This window comes from Vidua macroura, chromosome 21 (genome assembly GCF_024509145.1).
Source record: "Vidua macroura isolate BioBank_ID:100142 chromosome 21, ASM2450914v1, whole genome shotgun sequence".
Taxonomy (NCBI): Eukaryota; Metazoa; Chordata; class Aves; order Passeriformes; family Viduidae; genus Vidua; species Vidua macroura.
Window position 1 is genome coordinate 6,186,823 of NC_071591.1, and position 27,733 is coordinate 6,214,555.

At 47.1% G+C, this 27,733-nt stretch overlaps 1 protein-coding gene across 1 annotated transcript; it reads left to right on the top strand.

Annotated features, from left to right (window-relative positions):
• The first annotated feature begins 36 nt into the window (after window positions 1-36).
• On the top strand, window positions 37-27,356 carry SLC25A25 (solute carrier family 25 member 25). The gene is given in 13 exon segments (XM_053996661.1): window positions 37-232; window positions 235-462; window positions 465-763; window positions 20,135-20,261; window positions 20,350-20,437; window positions 20,882-20,917; window positions 21,219-21,330; window positions 22,056-22,214; window positions 22,972-23,124; window positions 23,229-23,336; window positions 23,583-23,750; window positions 24,233-24,383; window positions 24,810-27,356. Coding segments are annotated over 13 exon segments (1,875 nt in total). The 5' UTR covers window positions 37-171; the 3' UTR covers window positions 24,995-27,356.
• The last annotated feature ends 377 nt before the right edge of the window (window positions 27,357-27,733 follow it).

Here is a 27,733-nt window from a genome sequence, read left to right on the forward strand (position 1 = left end):
CCTGCGTGGGGGCCGGTGAGGGGTTGGGCCCGCCCGTGGATTTCCTCGCTCCAATCCCATTGGGTGCTTCTCCTGTCCATCATCCCAGAGCGCGCACTGCTTTCCAACCTACCGGATGCGCGCGACGTCCGTCAAGCTCAAACTGCGTCCCGGCTCCCGCTCTGATTGGAGATGCTCTCCTTGTCACCGCCTTCCCACGGGGTGCAGCCAATTGCGGCTCGGCCCGCGCGCCTGCCCCGCTCCCCGTGCAGCGCTCCGAAACACCGCGGCGCTTCCTTCCCATTGGTGCGGGCGGGGGCGTCCTCTGTGACGTCACGACCCGCCACTCCGGGTGGGCGCCGCGGGGCGTGTCCCAGGGCGCGTCGCCCGCTGTGATTGGCCGGCGCGGGGCGTCACGTGGCGACGACGGCGCGTGGCGCGAAGGCGGAAGCGGCGCCATTTGCCGGTGCCGCGGCCGTGAGGGGTGGTCGGTGCCGGCGCGGCCATGCCGGGGGCGCGGCGCTCTCTTGCCTCCCCGGTGGTGAGCGGCGTTCTCTGCCCATGCGGGTCCCCGCACGGATCTGCCGTGGAGAGCGGCGGCGGCGGCGGCGGGGGGAACGCGGGGTCCTGCGGGCGGTCGCTCTGCGAGGCCTCCGAGCAGGACCGGCGTCTCCGCGCCTTGTTCCAGAAGCTCGACGTGAATCGCGACGGCGCGCTCTGCATCCACGATCTGGCCGTGGGGCTGGGCCGCCTCGGGCTGCACCGCACCGAGCTGGATCTGCGGGTGAGCGGCGGCGGGCGGTGGGATGTGGCCCGGCGGGGCGGAGCGCTCCGGCGGTCCGGGGCTGAGGGAGGGTTTGGCCGCTCCCCTCGTCCCGTATCCGCTCCGGAGCCCTCTCCGTGCTCGTCTCGGGAGCAGGACGTGGACTCTGGAGACCTTCCAGCTGTGTCTCGCCGGGGCAGCGGTGGCACCATGGCAGCACCTGCGGCCCTTCGGCGTCCTGGTCCCCGAGCGAGAGCGGGGCTGTGATGCCACAAGGCTGCTCCGCTCTCTCCCCAAGGGTCCTTGCCTCAAAGCTACGCTGCTGGTTCCACGCTAGACCCGGAGGAATTAGCTTGCTCGTTACCTGTAGGCATGTACGGTGTTAACTGTCCGTAGTTAATAAGATTAAAACCTTAGTGTTTGGGCAGGAAAAGCCATAAAGGAAATCGTGTTTCTCCAGGACTCAGGACAGGGCAACTTGCACGCTGACTTACACTAGTGGAAGGTCCTTTGGAAGCGATTCCTGCAGTCAGGGTAATTGTGCAGGTTTCATTCCATCACTGTGTTCCTCATGTGAGTCTGGCAGTGTATTGTTACTCATGTTTGCCCAGGATGGCTTATGCCAGACTTGTTTATTTTATGGGTTTGGAAATACCTTAGAACGTAGGGAGGCTGCTGTAGTGTACAGTTTGCGTGTGGAGTGTATAAAACCTGCAGCTCTGGCTTTGTGTTTTGGGGAGCCTTTTGTACTCACACTGCTCTGTATGATGCTGTACATGGATGACTCCAAGGTTCAACGTGATGCTGCTCTATTCAACTGTGATTACTGTAATTTCCATGTCTGTGTGGCTTGTCCTCAGTGCTGCACAGTTGTCCCCTGCCTGGTCGCTTGTATTTTATGTGCAGGGCCATAAAAAAGCTGAGTATCATGCGAAGATAGGAGATAAGCACATGGGTGCAGCCAGGGATGTGCCACCACAGAGTGCCTGAGTCCTACAGGAAGGAAGAAGAGTTTAAGAATAACTTCTGAGTCACCGAAAAGATATTTAATTCAAGTGACAGCTCCTATTCTCTCCCTGTTCTGGGAGTGGTGCCCCACTTTGAGTGCTTTAATTGCACAGTCCTTTCCAGAGTGTCTAGTTCCTTTCTAACTTTGACTCTCCAGCATCTTAACTTCTGACATTTCTTTTTGGTTGGCATCTTCCTAGCTGCTGTAAGATACGGGAATTCCTTGCCAGTGTGATTTTGTGAGTAGTTTAGTTATGCTGTTTCTAGAAAAAACATGAGTGCCACGGGGGTTTTCTGCTGGGTGCATTTGGGTATGTCGATCTGATTGTACCACAAGTCACCTGTGCATGCCCTGTGACACTGACCTGCTGCCACCTCTGGGGCACAACCCTTGACCTCTGGCAGGAGTCCCCCGTGACCCAGAATGTTCTGTGCTTACGCCTGCATGCCTGCCTCCGTTTGCATTCCCTTCTCTTTGCATGCAATGCAATCCAGCCTAACATTCTCTGGCCCGGGAGGAAGCACCTTAAAACAAACTGCGTTTTTACTTCCCAGCAGAGAGTTTCTTTGCTTGGCGCGCTGCGGGAGCGGCACAGAGGAACCGTTCTGCGGGGACTGGAGCTCGCTGCCGGAGGGAAGCGCTGCCTGGATGCTGCTTAACACTCCTGTCTTTCTGCTGAAGCCCTTGTCTGTCAGTATTGTTCCTCAGCCCTTTCCTTCCTCTGACTCCTCTTCCACATCAATAGTGTGAGGGGGGGTGAAATGCTGGCACAGGCTGCCCAGAGAAGATGTGGCTGCCCCATCCCTGGAAGTGTTCAAGGCCAGGCTGGAAGGGGCACTGAGCAACTTGATTTAGTGGCAGAGGGTTGGAACTGGGTGTTCTCAAAGATCCTTTCCCAACTCAAAACATTCTAGAATTTGCAAAGCGTTAGTATGGTAGAGCATCCCCTTTAGCAGGGTAAAAACCATTGAGAGTGAGGATGCAGAGTTCAAAGCTCTCAAGTTCCAGTTAAAAATGTGGGAACAGCCCTCAGCTGGCTAGCAAACTTCCGTGTCGAGCAGTTTTTAGGGAAATCAAATAAACTTCCTGTTTCCAAGGCAGTTCTATTAATAAGTCAGTCCTTTTTCTGCTCCATCCTTAGCTAATTATGGCACCTCAATGCCTAACTAATGTGAGGTCACGCTCAAGGAAAGTGCTTAAGTGTCGAGATAGAAAACCTTTCTGATTTATTGAGCATGGTATTTGGAGACCAATTTAGGCATAAATCACATGGATTGCTTGTGATTAGTTAATTACTTGGTGCCTGTGGTGCACTTTATTTTTCCTTCCATGCAGCAGTACATTTGATATGGGAGTTGCCTTCTAATGTTTGGGAGCAGATGGAGAAAACATTGGGCTCTTAAAGTGAGGTTATCACCAATCTTAGCTGCGAGCTGCTAATCTCCCTGCATCAGTAGGCCAAAAGTCCTTGTGGTAACAATAACTTTTGGGCTGAACTTGAAAAGAAAATGAGCAATATTTTGGCTCCTTCAATGCTTGAGAGTGCTTGCTGAGATAAAACCCTTTGTGGCATTCTTGGAAAATTGCTGCTTTCTCTTTTAGAGGTGGCCTTCTGTGGTGGGGGAGAGAAGAGCTTGCACTCAGATGTCCTTTGAGGTGGAATTTGCTTATGTAAACGATGCTTTCTTTCTTTTTCTTTTTTGTTTTAACCCATGCTGTTATCTTTAAACCAATTGACAAATAACAGTGTGCCAAACCAGTGAGCCTTGTAACGAAATGCTTGTTTGCACTGGTCAGCATGAAGCAATCCACATACTTGACTCTGTTTGGGCAGTAAAATGATAACCATGTGAAGAATTTTTTAAAAGCCTTTCTTGTTCTACTGTGTGAAGGGATAGTCTTTTACTGCTAAATTTCATCTACCTCTGGGATGGTCAATGTCCTGTTACTGTTGCTTTCTGACTTTATATAGACCTATGGAACTTGAAATATGCACTTAATGGAAATAATGTTGAAACAGAACTGTTTCCTACTTTGTATCTGGAGATGTCCTATTGCTGAAAGAATGTGTGATGGTAATATTTGTGTGTTTGCTAATATAACTGTTTTCCTACTGATCCTGATTAACTGCAAGGCTGGAGTGCCATTCCAAAACTTCATCTCTGCTGCTGAAGTTCCAGACAGTCTGAACTGGTGGAATTATCCCAGCTGCCTAGAGACAGACTGAAGTGGTGTACTTTGTCTGCAGCTGCCTCTTCCATAGTAGTGCTCAGCATCTTCTGCTGGACTAGTTCACTTTAAGAAACAGAGTAAACATAACCCTTGTCTCTTTTGAGTCCCAAGTGTCCTCTTTGTCTCTACCCTAACAGTGATGTCCTCCTTGGTCTTGTGATACTCTCCCCTCCTAAGTTCATATATTCAACTGTGGTATCAGCTCCCTTGGTATCAGCTTCCCCATGGAAAACTGTATCAGCTCCCAGGCTGCTGAAATCTGCTTTCATCACTTCTTACTTAGCCCCGTATCTCCTCTTTGATCTTCAGGTCCTGGCTGTCCAAACTTCCCCCCAAGGTCTGTTTTTTACTTTTCCCACGTACTGAAGAAGCAAAGCTGTGCTGCTGCAGCTGGACTCTGCAGTGTTCTGTTTGCGTCAGGCCTTTCTTCTGAACAACTTTGCATTTTAAGTGTGTCCCTGGACTCTTCCAGCTGTGTCCGTGCCATTCTGGGATAATAAATCAGTTAGCTCTTTGGCAAGTGACTCCATGGATGGATTGAGAAACTCTTTCTACTGTAGCAGTTGCAAACGTAAAAAAAATGTAATCTTGTTTTTGATCAATACTTTATCTTCTGTCATGACGTCATTTAATTCTTCCTCTCAGGCTGTTTCTGTAACTGTTTTGTTCTTCAGGTGATGCTTTCACCTGTTTTCCATTCACAGCCATCTGGAATTGGAGGACCTGAGTTTTTATTGTGTACAGTTTATGATAAAATAGCAAAATTCTAATACTGTCCTATAATTTGGACTGGAATATCTCTCCAGCTCTCATTTAGATCTCACAATGCATCTCCAAATGTATATACATTTATGCATTATCACATTTTCATGGTTTATGTGTCCTGAATCCTGCTGGGACACTTACTGAGCTTTTAGCTGGGCTTTTTGTAATTCATTGTGAAGGGTTGAGCAACACAAGGTTGTATCAGACAAATACTGTTACAGTTTGATATTCCAGTTTTTAGCCTTCCTTCTGCTACCAACAACTTCTCATCCACCCATCTCCTTACTAATCCCAAAGGATTACCTATTGGGAATACCCCAAACCAGTTTAATACAAGGTGAAACCATTTTCAATAGCATGTTAATTAAATTCATACATTCATGAGTAATGTTTATTAAAATAATAAACAAAACAGATCATATCTGCTGAATCTGTAGGGAGTGGAGGCCTGTTCTTGCTCTTTGTAATTATGAAATGTGTGGTTTGATGCAGACCCTGTTCTCATGCACTTGAGCAAGAGCAGAACTGTAGGTCAGTGATTTAACTGTAGATAAAACTTTCAAATCTGTGGTGAGTGGTTAGTTGGTATGAATTTGGGGTTTGTTGCCTTCTCTGATTTAGGCTGAAGACGCAAATGAACTCTAATCAATCACACGAGTTCTTGACAGCCGCAGAAAAGACTTGGAGAAGACAGGCCTTGGGTTTGGCACAAGGAAACTTCTGGGCACAGTGTTGGTTATTAATAGCCTTGGCCAGCAGCCCCTACAGTGAGAGCTTTGGGACAGGGAACGTCAGGGAGATGGGCTGGCACTGCAGCCAGCCTGAGATGTGACTCTGCCAGGTCTTGCAGGGATAACAGGAGGAGAGTGGTGCTGGGGAGAAGGGAATCTCAGACTGTCCTGGTGAAAGTCTTTACCCAGACCTGTCTCGGGTTAGCCCTGCCTTAGTGTGATTAATGCATGGAATGGGCAGCGTGTGTCCACTCGATGTTCCGAGGGGAGGTTGGGAGACAGGTTTTAGATGCAAATATGCACAGGAGAAACTTGCTCCTGCTTGTTTTCCCTACGTATAAACAAACAATTGCAGATTAGACAAGTGTTGCTTTATGCACATATAGGACCAGGTATATAACTCTTGAGGGATGTTTGTTCTTCAGGGATTGTTTTTTGTCCTGTCTTGCAGAAAACTGGAGAAGCCTGATGGTTCTCTGGTTTATTTAGCAGAGACCTTTGTCCTATTTGCACAGTGCTAATGACCAAGGGCTGCCGGTTGACCTTTGAGAGACGTAGGTGCAACTTTGACTGGAGCATATAAATTTTAAATGCCAGCATTGTGTAAGTAGAAGGGCATCCTGAATATCACTGATGTGGCCTCACAGTATTGCTTCCTGCAGGATGGGGTCTGTTCTGAACTTTGTAGGGAAGTGAATGTCTGTAGGAACCCCTCGGCCTGAGTGGAACAAAACAGCACAACTCATCCAAAGCAGCTGATTGTGTTTGTGTAGAATATGCAGCAGTGCTTTAGTCTTTCAGTGTGTTCTGTGGGGCATTTTTTAGTGACCAGTGCTCAATGCCTTGGTAAGTAGTGGACATATCCTCTTGTCCTTGCACAGATTATTAGAGTAGTTAATGCTGGAAAAGACCCAATATAGAGTCCAGCCTTTGATGCAACACCACTGTATTAACTAAACTGTAGCACTAAGTTGTTTTGAGAGCACCTCCGGGGATGGTGACCTCCCTGGACAGCCTGTGCCAGTGCCTTACAATCCTGTGTCCTGATGTCCAGCCTGAACCTCCCCTGGTGTTGCTTGAGTCCATTTCCTCTTGTCCAGTTGCTGGTTGCTTTGGAGAAGAGGTCAACGTCAAAGGGAGGTGTCAGATTACTGAGATAACAGCAGGTAAAAAGCTCCAGACTTCAGCATACTTACTGTTTCTTTTTATTTTTAATCTAGCTGAATATTGAGCAGAACCCTCAAATGGTTGGTGAGCATTAATAAAAGACATCAAAGCCATAAAAAGGACTTGGTCTTTTGTCTGAGAGCCCTACAAAATGGTGATGCTGCAGCCCTGGGCTCTTGGTTGCATACAGTATAACATGATACAGTGTTGGGGAGGAGGAGAAGGGGGAGGGAGCTTTTTCCTACAGCCCTACTTGTAGCAAATGAGAAATGAGTCTTTGTTCTTGTTCATGTCCTATTGCTATATTTGTCCCTGTGAATGTGGGACATGAGCAGAGTTTAATGATGGCCCAGTCTTTGTCTTGGGTGGAGAAGCATAGCTGTGATAATTCATGGGAAGGCAGCTGAGATATCTGAGTTTTTCCAACTCCCAAGTCATGAGCTGCAGGGAAGCTGCTTCTGGCAGCTAAAGTGGTTTGCAGTAGAGAATTCCGCTCTAAGAGAAATATTTGAAATTTTTAGATCATGAGTTGCCTGGAAAGGCAGAGCTGCTTGGTATGTGAACCTACATCGTCTAGCCTGAGGAGAACTGTGTGGGGGCAGGCCTGGGCCTGGGCTGCTGCAGGGCCATCCTTTCTCACTACCTGTTTTCTTGCTTCACTGTCTGGTGCAAGAAGTTGATTTTCTAGTTTCTGAGTATTAAGGATGCTCTGTCTCTTAGTTAATCCCTGCTCTTCATATAATATGATATGACCTTGGTGGAGCTCTCAGTCCTGGGCAATGGCTCTGTGTTCCCTCTGCCTGGCCAGCTCTCTCTCTATTTTTGTATCTGGCACTGGCTGTGGATGCCTGAATGGATCAGCTTGGGTCGCTAATTCCTTCTGCCAGGGTTTCTGCAACGAGAAGACCTGAGTTTCTTTGTAGTGTTCCCTGAGCTATGCTGTGTCACCTTAATGTATGAATGTACTTGAATGTACAGTTTAATTATTTAAGCAGCAGTGGCCAAGATGTTGAGATTTTATGTCACGGTGTGAGAAGCACCGTGCAGGGTTAACTTCAACTTTGTAAAAAGTGTGAAGTAGTGACATACTTAACGTTTTCCTCTTTCAGAAATTAAATTTGAAAAGATAAGAGGTAATTGGCAGAGTCATGGTGGCCCATCCCAGCTGGGGGCTGGGTGCTCTTTCTGGGTGGTACACACATTTACCCCTGGAACACCTTGGGGTGCTTCCAGGAGGCTCCCAAAGGAGATGAGTCACTGCTCATTCCTGCAGGGTCACCTAAGGAACCAGAGATGCCAGCAGCTCTTCCTGTGCTGGAGGAGGAGAGGGATCACTGCACCCAGCACAGCTCCCCTTCCCTCTGCCCCCCTTTCTTTTTGCCCTCCCTCACATTTTTACATGTTAGCAACTTGTCGGTGATGAGGCTCACAAGTTCACAGAAAAACGCTGTGCATTTACTCAAAAGTATTCTAGAAACCATCTTAAAGCAAAAGTTCATTTCTGCCAGGTATACCAGCTTGGAAAAGGCAAGTGTCTGCCTGAAAACTGGAGTTTTAGACTCAGCAGGTATGATGATGTGGCTGAAAAGGGTACAAGGTACCTTAGTTTATGGCTTACACAGAACCTCCCTCTGCCAGCTTGCAGTACTGAGGAAAATACTTTAATTGAGCAAAACATGTCAGTCTCTTGCTTTTTTCTCTCTCTTTTGTCTCCATTTGGATAGATTACAGCTCTTTATTGTCAGCTTCTGCTCAGGCTATCTAATGACTACCCATTTTGGAGTGCAGGGCTCTGAGGCCAGCTGCCACAGGCGCCTTCTGTCCCCAGTGACTGGTGTGCTGGCCAAGAGCCAGCATTCAGATCAGCCCTCCTGCTTTTTCTGCCTTAAATCCCAGGTCTGGATCATGTAAACAGCTGGAATTGCAGGAATAGCTGTCTCCTAATGAAGCTGAGGTTGGGAAAGCTGTTTCACTGTGGCCTAGATGTTCATTCATGATTTTTAGAAAAAGTGAATTCTTGTTCCTTGTGTTCCTTTGTGTCACCTTTCATGCTGGACTCACAGTATTTATTACATCTTTTTTGTGTGAATGATCTGCTTCATGGTGGTGTTGGTAGAGTAATACTTCCCTACAAATTCCCTGTAGGAGTGCAGTTGTCTTGCTTCTAGCTATAATCATCTTGCTGTTACTAGGTTTATTATTCTGACCTAATAAAATTCCCCTTGTGGTAAAATAAATGCTTTTTTTTTTTTTTTCTTAAATATGATTGTAAATTTCTGTCTGTTCTCAAGGAGTTGTGTGAATTAGTGTGGTGGCAGAATTCCTCTGAGGTTTCCTTTAGGGAGGACAGAGGCCAAAGAAGCATTGCTAAGTTTCTGCTTTAATTACACCCCAGGCATGTAATTTCTTGCATTTTCTTATGAAATCTCTGCATGAACAAAGGAAGATGGGGGTCCCTGATGTGCACACACCACTGATATTAATACTAATGCAGGGGAACAATTGTAACAGTGTCAGGTAACATCAGCTGTGTTAAATGGGGCCTTGTGAGTATTAAGTGACCACAGAGGACAAATCTCAAGTTCTGCTTTGGGTGCTTTGCCTTCTGTGTGGTGACTTGTAGCTGTGTGAGTGGCAGGGCAGCCTGCCTGTTGCAGCAGGCAGCTCAGATGCCCTTTCCACACTTTTTTGGACCCCATCCATGAATAGCCTCAACTGGTTACCTCAGCAGAAAGCTCTGCAGTTTTTGGCTGGGTTAATGAGGTTGTCAGAAGAGCATGGGAGAAAGGTAAGTGCAGGGCTTAAGTGGATGTGTGAGATGACTTGTAGTGGCAGTAAGCTTCAGATTAGTTCACAGCTGCTTGTGAAACCACAGCCTTAGGCTAATAGAAGCTGATTTGGAAGAACTGTGCCCAGTTCAGAAAATCTGCTTTGTTCCTCTGGCTTGAGAGCATTGAAAACTTCCAAATGTCATCTTAAAGTATCTGATTCACTATGTGTTAGAAAGTAGTTTAACTTTTGTGCTTGTAGCTAGGATGACTGACAGCAGCTCAGGGTAATAGAGGCATGACAAGAATTCCTCAGTCTTTTCTGCCTGTGCCTGAGCTGCTGACTGCATCCCAACTAGAACCAGACTGTGCCATTCCTCAGAGAGGGACTGGGCTTTCCCACACCCTCACCCCAGTGTTACTGCCCCATAATTTAAAACATTTTTAATGTGTGGTTACTTGTTGGTATGTGTCAAATTTTAAGATAAAAAACTTTGTTGCATACTGTACATAGACCTTGTGATTAAAAAGCATTTTTTTCTTCTTAAGTAATTCTGATGTATTTGCAGAAGAATTTTTTTAATGTGGTGTCTTCTATGTACTTGTCTCTCACTTTTTCCATTACTTAGGCTCATTATAGGAATTCAATGACAGCAAGTTCCCAAAAGTGATGTTCGTCTCAAAATTTATGTGCAACTTGGCTGCTTAAGGCTCTCAGACCTTTTAGATTTTGGATCCCGTTTTCACATCTAATATCTGTATACCAGAAGTGTCCTGCAGTCTGTCACTCTCAAAAGTTAAAAGCTGAAAACTGAGGTCCTTTGCTTGCTGTGGCTCTTGCTATGCTGTGTTGGGTAGAGAGCCCCAGGTGATGGAAGCTGTAGGTTTGTACTCATTTTTTCTGCCTGTTAAAACCCCCAAACTTATGGAATAGTCACAGTACTTTGGAAATGAGGCGTACAGTGCCTTCTGTGGACACAAAAGAATCTGGGAATGTGAAGTAAAATGGAAAATGCTGGGTTCCTCCAGGGTGGGTTCTGGTGGGAGGCCGATACAGCTCACTGAATGAACAACTGCTGCTGTGACAGCAGAGGAAAGCGTGGCGTTTCTTGTAGAAATCCAAGCGATATCATGTGTCCTGTGCTTATATTTATTAACATCCTGCCTTTGACTAGGTGGTTCAGGGCTCCTCCGGCAGAGCTCAGCCAGCCGACCAACCAGCGATGGTTTAAGCACAGCTCTCGCACTGATGAATGGCTGTAAACGCTGTGCTGGGAGCCAAAGGCGGCAGCACAATGCAGCACCAAAGAGCTATTGTAGGCACGGATGAGACCGTAATAGACTGGGGAGAGAGAGTGCACTCAGAGGTTAATGCGGCCATGGCTGGGCAAAGCCGGCTTCTCTCTGCAGAACCATCTGCTGCCCTAACAAAGAGCTGCAGCCGGGGCTGCCGAGCAACACGCATCCCCCGGGCGCTGCCCATCGCTTCGGGGCACAGCCTTCCACGCTCGGGCTCTGCCCGGCTCCCCGGGGCCCGGCGAGCGCGTTCCTCCGCGGGCGGCCCCCGCGCCCGGGGCGCGCTCCCGGCCGGCTGCGCGCGCTGCCGTGCTCCGGAGCAGCGCAGTGTTGGGAGCGAGGATTGGCTGGGCACTGCTGCAGTGGGGACGCAGCCCGGGTGCTCAGCATCGCTGCTCAGCCTCGCTGCTCGCCTGGGATGAGCCGGGACGCGCAGCTCAGTTGGCAGCTCTGAGAAGCTCCTCTCGGAGAGGTTCATCTTTAGCTTTTCCTCCAAAGCGCGGCGTCTCGGCTTCTCTGTCCAAGCAGTCTCCAAAGCGCAGCGTCTCGGCTTCTCCGTGCCAGGGGGCTTGTGCTTTGTCTGTTGCCATCAGATTTCTGAGGCTCTGGTACAATGAGCTGCTTGTCAGGCCAGGCACGACTGCAGTAGCAGCAATTTCAAAAGGCAGGAAGCGTCCGCAGGAGCGGTCTGTAAAGAATCTGAGCCGGTGGAGTCGCTGGGTTGAACCTCCCGCTGGCTGCCGTGCCGATTCCCGTCTTGGGGGTGCTTGGTAGTGCAGTCACATCATCCTTGGCAGCGGGCAGCTCCTGAGCGCTCAGGGTTTCCCTGCCTGGGATGCTCGCTGGAGCAGCAATGCTGCAGACCCTGTGGCATTTTCTGTCTAGCTTCTTTCCCAGGGCCATATGCCAAGGTCCTGCAGATGAAAAAGAGGATGAGGCCAGAAACACCACCCCACTTCCAGGCCCCGGGGAGAAAGGGCCAAAGGTGTTGGGGAAGACACAGGACAGAGGGACTGATCCCACTGAAAGGAGACCAACTATCCTACTGGTGGTTGGACCCGCAGAGCATTTTCCAAAGGTAATGGGATATCCAGGGGCCTGAGGAGGGGTTGGTGCACATGACAGTGGAGTGTGTGGTCTGCTGGGAGAAGGGGTATTGCAGGTGGAGTGTGTGAGTAGCTGTGTGTGTGAATTTGGGGAGGGGGGAGAGGAACAGGAAAAGGGAGCAGAGTCTTAACGCGTGTGCTTGGTAGAAAGGAAGGGGGCGGGGGGCAGGGGAGTGACTGAAGAGAGGAGGTGATCTAACCTTCCAAACATGATGTTCAAAGTGTGGGAGAAAAATGCTGTTTAAGGGCAAGGGGGAATATGGGGGCCTCCAGGGTTCCTGGGCAACTTGTAAAAAGCATGACTGAGAGGACAGGGAATGATAACGCAGGTTAGTGGCGAGTCCCACCCCTGCACCCCAGACCGGCAAAGAATCAAATGCATCCTAAAATGTTCTGGAGTCAGTCTCTGGTAATTTGGCAAGCCTTTGGTAAAACTTGCATATTTTGAGCAAATTAGTAACTGGCTGTATTATTTGAATGGCAGAGCCCGGAAGGGAGTAAAGACTGTCCCTGGGGAACGGGTGGCATAAGGGAGAGACTAAAATCTCTGTGAGGATTTTAGGAAGGAGGGAAGTTCCCAGGGGGTGGGAGAGTGGGGAGGTGATGGGGGCGCACAGTTGGCAGAGAATAAATGGTGAGGCTTTGTCTGGGGGGAGGCGAACAAAAGCTGCTTAGTTTAGTGCCGGAGCTCCCCGCACAGTGCTGGCCGACTGCAGTTGTGGCTTATTTAATGGAGGGAAGCACTGTCTGTTTCCCCTGAGGATGGTGCAGTCAGCTGTGACTACGTGTGGTTTAAAATCAAGGGTGTGAGCTGGGATTAGGGGGGAGAAGGAGTTGGGCATAAGGCCTGTGAAGGATGGGAGGTGGGGATGATACTGAAGGGCTGCAGCAAGGATAGGGGTGTGTGACTTTCAGGATCCAGTTTATTTGACAGGGAATTGGGCATGGTTGTTGCTGTGGGCTTTCTCTTTAAAATGAGGGATGAACAGGTTTAAATTGTAGAGAGGATTAATATCTGTTCTGCTGCTGTTTTGAATGGAAACAAGCAGGACGGCATTTCACGTTCTGGGGAGCAGAAGCCACTCCCTGCTTGAATCAGGCTGAAAAATCTGCAGGGACTTTTGCCTTCATCTCTATCCTTAGCAGTTAGCACTGTGCATCCCCTTCCAAAAAAGGAGCATGCGCATTTTAAGGAGGACTTTGGTGCACAGAGGTTGAAGAAGGACAGAGGCTCAGAACTGAAGGAAGTGGTGATGAAAACGTTGGAATTATAGGGCTGAAAATCTCTGGTGCCTTCCAGAGAACAATGGTCTCTCAGTCAGCGAGAGTCCATCTGTTCACACCTGGAAATAAAGCTTTCTCTGAAAGCTGATACCAATCTCCTCTTTCCTGTGTGACCCTGGGAAGTTCTGCTGCATAGGAACCTTAGGATTGGCTAATGGAGAAATACCTAGAGGATAAGGATGTGGTAAAAAAAAAAGAGTTATTGCATCTTAGGAAGTAACTGCTCATCTGCCAGGAGGTTGTGACTGTAATTTTAGCGTGCCCTGATTGTAAAGTAAAATGCAGTGTAAAGCTCTTCTGTTGAGGATTATGCAGATATGTTTCACCTTGCAGTTCGGGCTGGCTTATGCTTCATCCAGCCCATGGCTCAGCTGATGCACAGTAACTTGTTAAGATGCAATGACTTGTTTGTGCTTGATCAGATATCAGTGTTCCAATTACCTGTCTGAAGGAGAAGTGTTGGGAAAAGTCTCGTACAGCCTTAGGGATAGATAATAAACCACTGTGAGGAAACAGTGTTATTTGGTGTTAATAGAAAATGTGGGGGCTTTTGTTCTCTGCCACTGGCTGGCTGTAACCTTGGGAGCAGTCTCTTGATTGGTAGGCCACTTCATTTTGTAAAAACACCTGTTACTACTTCTTTTCTAAAACCACACAAAATATCACACCCTGGTATGGGGGTTTCTGTAAGGAATTGATGTGTATCCATAAATTTGACTGGAGGGGCTTCCTGGCCTTGGTTCTTTGAGTAAAGACTTGTCATTGCTATGTTCTTCCTCAGATGTTTGCCTGTTCAAAGCTGTTCCAACATGAGGCTGTTTTTGCAAATATGGGAAGAAAATACTGATTGCAAATGTGTTATGTTGGCCCTGGATCTGTGTACACAGGAAACAAGCATGATCTACCCCTGATGTCACCATCTGGACTTGTAACTTTGGATCTGTGTGTTACGGGGAACAGGTCACCTTCCCTGGTTACCTTTATGTCAAATACCACATAGTGCTCTCTGCTGTGCCTGCTCTCTTATCCCTCCCCTGGCAAAGCCTTGGCTGGGTGCAGCTCTTTACTCTGCTGGGGTCTCTTAAATCATTAACTCCCCTCCTTCATACACTGTACACTCTCTGTGCTTTGTGAGGACTTTCTGTACTGTCCAATTAATTATAAGCTAGTTTCCAGAAATTAAAAAAGACCAAGTCAGCAGAACCCAGTGAAACCTTCTAGCAATAAGGTTGGAGCCCAGAAAACTGTTTTGCCTCTGAAGGAGGATGTTACGTGACTGTGACGCTTGCTGGTACTTGATATTTTTAGAGCCTTTTTTTTTTTAGCAAAGTAAATTCAAAATTAAACAGCATACTTTCCTGCTCCTTGTATGGCTGCATTTTCCATCCCTTGGGAGGTACATTCTGGAGGTGATGTAGTAAACCAGTGATGAAGCAGATGCCTAGAAGTGTACAAATGACTTGGAAAGGTTAGCAGGGATGGCAGGGTATGGAAACTGGTAACTCATGCATCATTTAAAAGAACCAAATCCTATAAATAAAATGAAAATGAGTTTGCTAAAGCGAGAAAGAGCTGATTTTGCCTCCGTCATGGCTCACTTTTCTTGTCATCAAGGAAACTGCAGAGGGTATTAGCCAGGCTGGCTCCACATGGCCCATAAATGTGTCATTTCAGTGTTGGAATTGGTGGATGGAAATACCAGGGAGGAGTGACTTCATTTGAGCTCTGTGCCCTGTCCTTGGTTTGATCAGGAATAGACAGTGCTAATGAGGGATGTACTGTCTGTAGCTGTGCCTGTGGCCCTGGGCTGGGTGTGCTGCTGCCCGCAGGGGCTGGGGCAGTGGGACTGGCTCCATGTGTGCTGAGATGTGGCCAGTGACCCCACACCAGTGTCCCAGCAGCACTGATCCCTGCAGCTTTGGAGAGCTGCCTGGCTCTTGAGTACTTCCAGCTTTACTAGGATTTTTAAAGCTGAAATACAAAAACTTCTTAATACTTGTTTAAGTTCTCTTTGTCATTATAACCTGAATTGCTGGTATAAACTTCATTTGTAATCTGTCTGTCTTTCTTAGCTCACTGTTCTGTAATTAATACCCTGCTTAAAATCAGCTTTAACTTCATTAGCTTTCTCCTTTCCTCTGACGTAGGTAGTAGGGCTTTTTTTCCTAAAATGTGCCGATTTTTGCCTTTTGTCTCTAGCTGCCAAGTCCAAACAGAGTTTCTTAGGAAAATCTGCATCATGTTGGCATAGCAACTGAGCTGCCAAGCAGCTATAATAGTGATGCTTGGCAACTCGTGGGAAGGACTACGGAGGATCTTAAGGCTTTGTGAAGCAAATCTGAGTTAGATTTGTTCACTTACTACCTGTTGTGTTGGGGGTACCCCTCTGCTCCCCTTGGTGGGGGCGTTTGGTGTTGGCCAGTGGGTACCATTAGGGTGCTGCTTGCATTGAGACTGGACTTGGTAGGAAGGCTGGGGTGTGCTGTGGGCATGCATGCAGTGAGCTGCTGCAGCTGATCTGTAAGAGGATCTGGAGTCCCTGAGAAGATCCTGTTTTCATGCAGAGAGACGTCAGCAGGGAGTAGGTTAAGCCTAGTTAGGTAACCTGGCCATGGTGCCATGGTAGGTGAGGTGTGCCAGGAAGGGCAGGGGACACCATTGTAGGTCACGAATCTCAAGGGTACTGAGTTGCTGTGGGTTGTGATCCACTGAGTTTTAAAAAAAACTAAAATCCTTGAAATTAAGCCACAGATTAAATATTCCCAGTTTGCGTGATTGGCATGCAGTTCCATGAACAGCTCATTACAGACCTTGGCTTTGCTTTAGAGAACAAAATAGCACAGTAGAGATGAACAGGTACCCTGTGCATGAGGGCCTGAGGAGGGGAGTGCTGGTTGGACTTTGCTCTGTCAGGCAGGCTGTTCAAACACAACAAACACTAGGAAATGTTGCTGTGTCCGCAGCAGTGGGGAAGGCTGTTATCCTGGCTGGCTCGAGCCAGTTCAGCAAACACACTTTGTTACTTCTGGTGCAGATAGGATTTCAGTGTTTGGGTTATTGGCTACGGCTTTTTGCATCTTCCCTGTGTGATAGCTTCTCTGATTAACACCAAGACTATAACTTTATTTAAAATTCATGTTAGCAGTCAGTGATTCTGTCCTGAACAGCATTGTTGCCTGCTGCACATTGGTACTCTCTGGAGAGCTAGGTGTTACTCTGTGCCTCAAACTCCACCAAATGCTCAGAAAGCTGTAATTATACCTGCATTAAATGGTGCTTGTGCCACACTCCCTCCAGCCTGGCTTGCTCCTAATGAGAGCTCAGGAACTCGCTTACAAAGCAGTTAAACTGTCAAGGGTAGAAACTGGAAAATGTTGTTCTGCCCGGGACACTTCTTGTAGTACACAACTGACTGCAATGTTTAATTGGAGTCAGAAGAGGATGAAAAATATTAAGCTGGTGTAACTGCTGTGTGGATGCTTAGCTAGGAAGCTTAGAAGCAGCTGGGGCTATTTTGAAGCCTGCCCTTGATTTGGGTGATTTTCTCTATTTGGCTCAATGACAAACCTCCACAGGCTTTATTGCTGCTGTGTTGGTAACCGGAGTGCTACAGAGGGGAGAGATCTTTGTGTGCAGGGGTTGTCTGCTCTTAGCTGGCACAAGTGGTTTTGGGAGAACTTGCAACCAAAGCCAGCCAACTCTGGCATAACAAAATAATCTTGTAAAAGTGGAAAACTCTTGCTTAAGCTGGCTATCCTAAACATGTATTAAAACAGTAAGTGGCTGGCATCCTGTTCTTACTGCACTTAAAAAAAATAAATTTTGGGACGATGGTGATAGTCCTCCTGTGATGCATGATGGGAGAGGTTGTGATCAAGACTGGTCCCCACTGCTACCTGTATAAATCCCCCCAGAGGTGAGAACAGGATCAGAAAAGGACTGATCGGATGTAAGGCACAGCAAGCGAGTGTCCTGGCCCCTTGCCAAAGCGTCGTGGGTTAAGAGAGACAGCCGGGAAGAGTTAACTGGCAGCGAGTGTGATGTAAGGTGCCTGGGTTTAATGGGAGCCAGGTGTTGAGCAATGGGAGGCAGCTCACGTGTCTCCTTCGTACCAGCTGGGTGGGACGGAGCAGCCCCGGCTTCCCTTTTAAGTAGAAGGGCCGGGCTTGTGCAGCCAATCCCGCCGGAGCCAGGCTCGCTCATAGGCGTGTGTCATGAGACTTGTTGGCATTTCCTTTCCACTAGATACTGAAATTAGCTCAGGGGAATCACTCAGTTTTACTTCCCTTCCTTGCCGGTCGGAGTGAGCAGGGCAGCTGAGTCTTGGGCTCAGAAAGATGCTCTGCCTCTGTCTGTACGTGCCGGTGTTTGGGGAGAGGCAGGCGGAGTTTGAGTACTTTGAGTCGAAGGGGCTGCCGGCCGAACTCAAATCCATCTTCCGACTCAGCCTCCTCATTCCTTCCCAGGAATTCTCCACCTACCGCCAGTGGAAGCAGGTATGGCCCTGAGAGAGGAGTGGAAGGGAGGGAGGGAGCGATGAAAGTGGTGTCTAATACATTTAGTGGCTCTCTTGAGAGGGGGAGAAGTTCTTGATGGCTCTGTTGTAATAACTGAGTGAAGCATGGAAATGCTTCTCGTGCCCCTTGGCAGGGATTGCCGAACCGGCATGGAATGAACTTTTTTCTTTTTGATTTGTTTTGAATTGGGTGAGGTCTCAGTGCCTATTAGACTGTTTAAACCAGTTGATGTGAGTTAAATAGAAAAAAAACGGGTTTTCCAAACTATGGAGTCTTCTGTTTCTATGGGTCTGTTCAGATACAGCATTTCACATCCTCTTCCTCCTTCTTACATCCTTCCCACATGCCTCCTTCTGACAGCAGGGCTGTAATGTAGAGTCAGCTGAAGCTGGTGAAGGTGAGCAGGTTTGTGCTGTGAGCAGGAGAGCAGCTCAGTGTGAGTGACTCAGCCAGGGGTGGGTGGGCTGAGCTGGAGAAGGTTATGCAAGAACCTTTTGCTTTGCTGTGGAAGGGACATGCACTAAATTCATGGAGTTTTCCGTTCTGATGTGTCACAGCTCTGGCTTTCAGCTTGCTGCTACTTTTTTTTTTTTTTCATGATCAGGCTGTCAAGAGCCCAGAGAGCTGATTATTGATCAGCCAAGTAGGGGAGGCTTCTTTTGCCTCTGCAGAGACATGGACAGCAGGCTGGAAGGTGTGTGGGTTCCCACAGTGTGCTGCAGGGGCTGTGACTGAAAGTGTCACAGCCTTCAGGACTGTTACAAGAACTTCTGCAGCCAAAATAGCTGTTAATGGCCAGATTTCATGTTTGCTGTTGAAAGTGAAGATGTGCAGGCAGATACTTGTTCACACCTCCAGAGAAGATGCTGGGAACTTGGCTTTCTCACCCCTCACATGTGTGCTGTGGGTTACTGTCAGGCAGGCAGCGTTTTTGTGCTGTGACTGTGGGGGAGGAAGGTGAACAGGGCAAAGCTTTTATGGCCTGCGGTCTCTGATCACTCGGGCTGCATTTCTGCAGCTGAGAGAGAGGGAGCAGTTGCAGAGTCACATCTCTCTTACAGTGCCTCCAAATTATTAATGCCTGTCAACTGGTTGGGGGCTGCCAGGGAGAGGGAAGCCCTGATTCAGCTGTTCAAGCCCATGTGCTGACAGGAGAGGGGTGTTGGTCTATATTTAGCCCACAAGTTGAATGTGAGGTCGTATCTGAACTTCACAACGGTCATATGATAAAATGGCAGGTTAGGAATACTGGGCATACCTTGGAGGTCAGGGCAGCTGGGACAGCACTTTCTTATTTAAGGTTCATTAAGTGATTAGGAATAATCCTCATAGCATTAGGGCTAAAGAGACCTTGGTGGGTGAGAGAGAGCGTTTCAATAGCAAATTATTTAGTACTGAAGTAATTTAAAATGACATTGAAACAAAGACATGGCTTATGAAATGGACTGGTGGTCATAGACTGAGGACATATCACAGTGAGTTTAGGCTTGCCTAATACTTTGAAGGCTAAATATTGAGCAAGATACTGGTGAACAGAGGGTTAACCCAGTGTTTCATCTCAGCTCAGAGTTTCTTTAACAACCCATCTGCTGTTAACATAAATGTTACAAGAATTAAAACAAAACTTTGGGTGATGCACTAGACTGAATCACACCTCATTGAGTGTTGATCACTGATGTTGGAAAAGGCTTAAAGGCTGTCAAAGGCAAGTGACTGAATCAAAGGGGGATAGGAACTCCCTGAGCCACATTCTTGCAGTCTGGAGATCACCTCACCTGTCAACATGCAGCCATGTGCCCTTAGAGAGGACAGTCCATGGGCTATTGCCTCAGTGAGTTGCAGTTGCAGTGAGTTAATTAGTCATTTACCTTGTCCTAGATGTCTGGCACATTTTAATCTTGATTTTAGCTTTGTCCTACTAAGAACCTATTCTTGCTCTATACACATCTCATGGAAACTTCTGTAATTAAAGCACGTAGCTTCAGGGTGCCTAAACCAGTTCACAAAGGTTTTTATCTTTGGCTGTGTTCACTAGAGCTGGACAGGATTTTGCTGGCTGGAGTTAGTTACTGCCAGAGGGAGCTTGCTTCTCTAAGGATTGTAGTAGGCATGAAATTCCTTCTCCTGTTCAGTTTTTTTTATAACCTCAAGTTTTGTGACTCACTTTTTATGCAGATCTGTTGACTCATACTTAGTTCTAGAACCTCCACAAGGACTTTGTAAGGTGTTAATCAAGGTACAGTCCTAAGATTATCAGGGATATTATCCTAGTGTCATGTGTCTAAAAACATGAGGCATTCCATCTGTGTAAGGGACTTTGGGAAACAGTTGGAATCAGGTGACTTTTCTACGCTACTGTGTCACTCAACTCTCTTAGAAGAATTACAGTTATGTCAGCTACTTTTTGGAAAAAAAGTCAAAGTTGTGTGGGAAATGTTTTTTAAATATGGTAGAAGGAGAGATAGATCTGTCTGACTGAACAGAGGAACTGACAGTTCTTGGTTGTTTTCTGAACAGAAAATTGTGAAGGCTGGAGACAAAGACCTGGATGGACAGCTGGATTTTGAGGAATTTGTTCACTATCTCCAAGACCATGAAAAGAAGCTGAGACTGGTTTTCAAGAGTTTGGATAAAAAGAATGATGGTAAACACTTTCCTCATGCTCAGGGGTGGGCTGGTGCACGTGTTAGCCTGTAATACGTGTCCTTGAGCTCACTGGCTTATCTTTGCAGGCCGCATCGACGCCCAGGAGATTGTCCAGTCTCTCCGGGACCTGGGAGTCAAGATCTCTGAACAGCAGGCTGAGAAAATACTGAAGAGGTGAAGATTCCACTGGTTTTTCTGTTTTATGTTGAGGGAGCTAGAAAGAAATATAGGGACATGAAACCCATCTCTTTTTCCCCCTGTATGCACTTTCCAGAGACTTTCATTCCTCCCTTTTTTCCTATTACTTTCCATTTTGATTTTTCCCTGTGAATTGACATACAATTATAAAATCATAATGCTTTATTGAGACTTGCTGTTAGAGTCTCTCCCTAACCTGTTGAGGGGAAGTGCTTGCACCTAAGCTGATTTGCATCCCTGTCTGACTGTCCTGCTGCCCTGAGCTTGCTGCTGTGGAGTGGGACTGTGCAGTTGCTCTTTGGAAATGCTGAGTGCTTTATGCATGTGGCACTAACATGTTAACAACCACTTATTTGTGCTGTTTTTTTCCTCTTTTTTTTCCTCTGCTACCTTCCCTCTGTCTGTTTGCCTGTGTGTCAGAATAAGGACGGGACACTTCTGGGGTCCTGTCACCTAGTAAGTATTATTTTCCCTTCAGTGTCAGTTATGTCCCTGAATTTGGTAGGAGGGGTTGCAAATACTGTTGTGGGCTGTTTAGAAGGGAGAGAGAGGGGAGGAGAGAGAGAGAGCCCACTTCTACCTCAGCATTGTTTGGTGAACAGAAGGTTTCCTAGCTTTGTCTTGTGTCTCTTTAGAAGTCTTTAGTAGCTGCTTTGCAAAGCTCTTTTTGGTGTAGGCCGGGATAATCAAAGGGAAGGGGAGGAGGAATTTGTCACCCAGTGGGAGTCTGTACTCACCTGATGATCAATCTTTTTAGCATGGATAAAAATGGGACAATGACAATTGATTGGAATGAGTGGAGAGACTATCACCTGCTGCACCCCGTGGAGAACATTCCTGAAATCATCCTGTACTGGAAGCACTCCACGGTAAGAAATAGTTCCTGTACAACAGGTCTCAGTCTTTGCCCAGCTTCTTGGTCCAAGTCCTGGCCCCCAGGAGCTGCTATCAGCAGTCCCTATCTTTCTCTTCATGGTTCACAGCTTCCCTGTAGGCCTTGAAGCTCAATTGCTTCCTGTCCTCTGCTGTAATCTTGCCACATATCACTGTCACAGCTGCTGGCACAGGTGATGGCGACTGCAGTACTGCAGGGAGCTGAGGGTGTTCTCCGGTGTGCACCTCCAGGAGCTCCTGCCAGTGGCCAGCCCCAGCTGGTTCAGGACCTGTTAAAACTAGAATCTGATTCCACAGGCAGCCATCCTTCCTGGAGTTATCTCTATGTGAACAGTATGTAATGAGATTTAACAGGCTGTGAGCGTGGAAGGTTCTGGAGAGGTCCAGCTTTTTTGCCATGCAGCTGCCTGCAGTGGGTCAGTTTGTTCCTAAATACCTGCAGTATTTTGATGTAGACAAATGTTCAGCAGTTGCCAGGATCTTGGAGAGAAATTTTGAAATCAGAACTCGGTTTCCCCTGTGACATGTTGTAGCAGTGGCAGCTCCTGTGGCCAGGCACAGCAGTTAGTGGCTGTAGATAAGCTGCTGGCTTGGAACAAGCGTATCCTGTACTTCAGCACCTGGTGCTAATAAAGAGCAGTAAAACTGTAGCAAGATCACTGACTGATGAAGCATTTGTCAACACCTTCTCCTTTTGCAGATCTTTGATGTAGGAGAGAATTTGACTGTCCCTGATGAGTTCACAGTGGAAGAGAGGCAGACAGGGATGTGGTGGAGACATCTGGTTGCAGGTGGAGGTGCAGGTGCTGTGTCCAGAACTTGCACAGCTCCCTTGGACCGTTTGAAAGTGCTCATGCAGGTATGATGGAGCAGTTCCAGTTTATTTAAATACCTGAGCAGATTCCTTTAATATTTATGGTTACCTGGGAGATGATAATGTTCATTAGCACAGTACAGCATTCTGGCCAATGTTAATCTTGTTGTTCTTTTATTGCTATTTTAAAAAGCATTTTAAATTATTTGAGTGATCAAAGTCATAAAAAAAGTTATTATTCATTGACTAGAAAAAGTACAGAGAATCTTTTTAGAGCTAGACATGCCAAAATTGTCAGTAGTAAGACAGTTTCATGGAAAACTTGGGTTTTGGTGAAACAGGTTAAAATCCTGTATTCCTTTGAGAGACCCTGATGCCATGAGAGTTGAAGTGAATGTGCTGGTCAGTTGGCAGAGCTTGTGTTCAGTATTATCAACATTAGAAAGAAGTTGGAAAACTTTGATTTTAGCCTGCTTTGCCACTGCACCTGCTCTTGAACCAGCTGAGAAGTTGATGGGTAGTTGATCCTGTGCTAGGTATGGGAAAAAGCCTAGACAGTTGCCTATTTAACCTTTCCTCCCATTCCAGAGGGAGATATTGATTAGATTGATTAGTTAACGCTAGACTTGGCAAAAAAGAAAAGAAGCTTGCTTTCCCATTGTAGAAGTTATCTGGAAGGGATTAAAGCCTTGGCAAATCTCTGGGTAAATAAAAAAGCGCCCTTTTGTCCCTGGATTACAGAAAAACGTTGCACTGTCGTAATGGGGACTGGAACTAATCCAGGCTTGTCCCTCTCCCCCAGGTTCATGCCTCGCGCAGTAACAACATGTGCATCATCGGCGGCTTCACTCAGATGATCCGGGAAGGTGGCCCCAGGTCACTGTGGAGAGGGAATGGCATCAACGTGCTGAAGATTGCACCCGAGTCAGCCATCAAGTTCATGGCCTATGAGCAGGTGAGGGCACAGACAGCTGTGTCTGCAGAAGAGCAAGCTGAAAAGAAAATGATGGCTGAGATAAGTCACGGAGCCTCAATGTCTGTCTGTTCTGGCTTCCGCAGATCAAGCGGTTCATTGGTACTGACCAGGAAATGCTGAGGATCCACGAGCGGCTCTTGGCTGGTTCTCTGGCTGGGGCCATTGCACAGAGCAGCATCTACCCCATGGAGGTGAGGCAGGAGGCTGAGTCCAGCCCAGTAGGGCCCATGGGCAGGGGCAGGGATGGGAGGATGAGGGTAGAACACCAGCACTGTGATATTTAATTAATGAGCTCTCAGAGGTGGTGCCAAGCAGTATTGCTTGCAGGACACTTGCTGTGGTCTTGACAGTTGTGCTCCTAAGAATGATTTAGTCTGTACATTGTTCTCCTGCTGATTCTCTTGGAGGCCTTCATGCTATTTATTCTTCTCTTCTAGGTTCTGAAAACACGGATGGCTCTACGAAAGACAGGACAATATTCAGGCATGTTGGATTGTGCCAAAAACATCCTTGCAAAGGAAGGAATGGCTGCCTTTTACAAAGGCTACATCCCCAACATGTTGGGAATCATTCCATATGCTGGCATTGACCTGGCAGTCTATGAGGTAAGAAGCCTTTAACCTATTGTTATGTTAAGCCTAACTATTATTTTATTATGTTTTATGTTATTGTTAACCTATTGTAGGGCTGTGCTGCTTGTGTGGCCTTATCACTGTCAGACCTATCAGTCACGTCAAGAGTTTAAGTAATTTATCAAAGCTTTCTTGAACAGTCTTATGGGGCACAAATGTTTTTTTTTTTTACCCAAAACTGGCTTAAAAGATAATTCAATATGATGATTCTAGATCATAAACCATAGTCAACATCATGCATGGTCGCTTTCTTCATGAGAAAACTGCAATAGTAAATTCAAGGAGGGATTTTCCCCAGGCACTATGGCAACAGCAGCTCAAAAATATTTGAGAACACCCTGTGCTTTTGGCTAAACTTGCCTAGAACTTTCTGAGCCTTTACTCTAGATATTTCATGAAATGAGATACTCCTTTGCTTGCCTCATCCCTGTTGACCTTGGGCTTGTTCCTTCCAGACACTAAAAAACACCTGGTTGCAACGCTACGCTGTCAACAGCGCTGACCCTGGGGTCTTTGTTCTGCTGGCCTGTGGCACCATCTCCAGCACCTGTGGACAGCTTGCCAGTTACCCTCTGGCCCTTGTGAGGACACGCATGCAGGCCCAAGGTGAGAACTTTTGGAACAGTGGGAACTCCTGCCTTTGTTTTTGAGCAAGGCTAACAGTTCTTTAGTGTAAGCATTGCAACAACAGCCTCAGCTGGCCCCCGCAGCTGAGCCACGGGCTGTTTGTGATGCTGCAAGGGGACAGTGGACTTTGTGCTGCCCTTTTAACCTCTGCAGCCAAGGACCTCCAGAACCAAGGTTCTGTTTTGCTCAGATCAGCAGTTCTGGGCTGAGGGCATCTGCAGAGCAGTTTGACAAAATACTTGCAGTGCAGAGCACAGAATGGATAGCTGAGAAGTTAATGCAGTCCCCTACAAAGGACCTTTGCTCTGGGAGCATCTGAAAGCACATGGATCAGTACTGCTCTTGGAAACAAAAGTGTTTTCACCACATAGGCTGCATTATTTATTGTGGCTTTTCCTGTTGCAGCTTCTGTGGAGGGTGCTCCTGAAGTGACCATGAGGGGACTGTTCAAACACATTCTGAAGACAGAGGGAGCGTTTGGGCTTTACCGGGGCCTGGCACCCAACTTCATGAAGGTGATCCCAGCTGTGAGCATCAGCTACGTGGTGTATGAAAACTTGAAGATGACTCTGGGCGTGGACTCGCGGTGACCAGGAGATGCTGAGGACTTGGGACTCTGAAATCTTGGGATGCAATCCCAAGACATATAAGCCATCTCTCATTCTGTGAATGTGTTGACACTAAGCTGACTAAGCAAAGCTGTGAAATCTCAGATTGTGAGTCAGTAAGGAAGGGGGAGGGGAGGATCTGGTGTCCTTTGCCATCTTGCTACTCAGAGCTCCACATAAACTATCAGAGGGTCCTTTTTGTTGGGCCTTTTGGGAGACCAGGAGCTGAACTCCTGGGAGATCTTAAGGTGGGAGTTGCTGAGGTCAGTTCCCAGCAGTATGACAGAGTAGCAAAGATCTGGGTTACAGGTCTGCTCTCAGCGTGTTGCCTGTATAGAGCTGTTTGCCTACAGATGAGCACCTTCTGACTTGCTGAAAGAGCTTCTTTTTTCCATTCAGAGAGCTGCTTTGTCCATTCAGTTGTTTAACTTCCTGCCCATTGTTTAAATTTGTACAAACCTTGTGTAGGAGCTGCTGCCACACCAGGCTTGTTATGTTTACAAATATTCCTTTGGGTGGGAAACATTCATGTTCTGCTTCCAAGAATTGACATGAAATGTAACTTTGATCTATACTGGTTTGGAGGGCTGGTGGGCAGTGGGTTTATCCAGCCAGGCTGAAGGTTACTTAAGCCAGCCTGATGAAGAATTAGGATTATTTATTTTTATAGGTTTAAGTGTGTCTCATAAACCCACTAACAAGATGCACTTACTAACAGAAGCAGCAGACTAGAGCCTGCATGCCTGTATCCTTTGCATGCCGGGATTGGCTTGTCTTATTCTCTGCAGGGGCTTGGAAAGGGGAAGGCAGGAGAGCCCTGGGCTGCCCGGCACTGTGATGCATGGCTTTAGTGAACAAAGACAAAACAACTCACAGCTCCTGTGCAGCTGCGCTCTCAGCACGACATGAGAGCCCTGCGCAGCGTTGCATGGACCTCTGAATTCCATCCTGCCTGGTGCCAAGGAGAGCTCGTGAACCTTTTCCAAACCCCGTGCCTATGCTGCTATCTTATCTCTTTAGACCTCTTGGTAGATCGGTGTTCAGGTTTCCATTGGTGTGATGGAGGCCCCAAGTCTGGAATGTCTGCTGTGGGAAGGGCTGTTAGGGAGAGGGGCTGTCACTGGGAGAGGTGAGATTTCAGTCCTGAAGACATGTTTGCTTGCCTTTCAAAGGGTGCTTTTCATAAGGCTAAGGGAAAGAGATGGCTTTAAAATTTCTCTGATAGCATTATGGGCTGCTTTAGTTAATAGGATCCAGCTTCTGAGGCCTGGGAGATCCTCACCCAACTTTTCATTTTGGGTAAAATGGACCAGCGTTGCATTCCACTGTTTTACTGCTTAAAGCATATTTATTTTGTATTTATTTGAACAGAGTTATTTCAGACTATTTTTATAGGTTTGTTTAAATATTGTTACTGTGCTTGTATTTCTCCTGTTTTAAAAAGTTCTCTATTAGTTCTTTTACATCACACAGCTGAGTCGTGGGGAGGGATGCTAAAGTCACTCGTGTACCTTCCCTCTGGGGCTTGAACTGCCTTTCCCACGTCTGGGTTTGTTGCTGGAGGACCTCAGCCCAGAGAAATTCTGTAGCAAGAAGCCATAGGAGAGAAGGGAGCAGATGAGGAAGCAGAACCTTGGGGAGAGGGTGCACTGTGAGGCTTGCCTTAGCTTGGAATTGCCTCTGTGCACGGCAGAAAGGCTTTGGGTGGATGGCTGAAGTTGGGAAGTGGAAGGTCTGTGGATGTTGGATGTCACAACAGTTAATTAAGAGCGCTTGAGGGAATTTTTAGGTAAGGGGGGAAGAGAGAAATCTCAGGGACTAAAGACAATACACATTTCCAGAGAGATGGAAGGAAACTTGCACTTGGACACGAGCTGCTACAGTTGTGCTTCAAGGCTGAATCAGCAGACCCTGCTGCTGAGCCAGTGCTCATCACATGCAAGAGGACACTGTGGAGATGTGTGTGAGAAATTGGAAAAGGATTTGCTAGCACTCAAACAGCTGCTTTTTTTCTGACAGATTTTGGTGGTTCATGAAGAGTCTCCCACGTGAGACTCTGCCTTCACTTTGAGTGCTGTCAGTAGTAGCCATGTGGAAATCTAACCAACAATGGATTAGTGATACGATTTTTTTTTCCCACCCCCCTCTTCCTGAGACCTGTCATAAATTCTGCAGTGGCTCCTTCCTACCAGTGTGGCCTAATGAGAATATGAATATCAGAATGCAAAAATCAATGCAAAATGACAACCATCTTTGTAGCTGTAACCACAAATTGTTATAATGCAAATCTAACTCGGATTCTTCATGTAGGGAACAGTCTGCTAATAAAGGTCTGATAAAGAGATACCATGTCTCCATCTCTATCTCTGTGATTTATTGGTGCTCTTTGAGGCCAGACTCTTGCAGGGCTAATTCTCACCAAGGACACTGACACTGGGAAGGATTCCCACTGTGAGGACCTGGGAGAACAGAATTCTTAAAAACAAAGCCAGCAAGATCAAGGCTGACGATAGTGGTGATGAGTCAGGGATGTTCAGACTCTGTTTACCTGTCTCTGAGTATTGCTGGACTTTGCTCACCTCTGCAGTATCCATAACACTCTGTTCAGAGATGTGAACTTCCCAGAAACAAACCTGAAAGCTCTGCAGTGCGATTATCCCCTTGAAAGAACCTGGCTTATACCATTTGCAAAATAAAGGCTTTTTGTACAAGTTTTTTCAT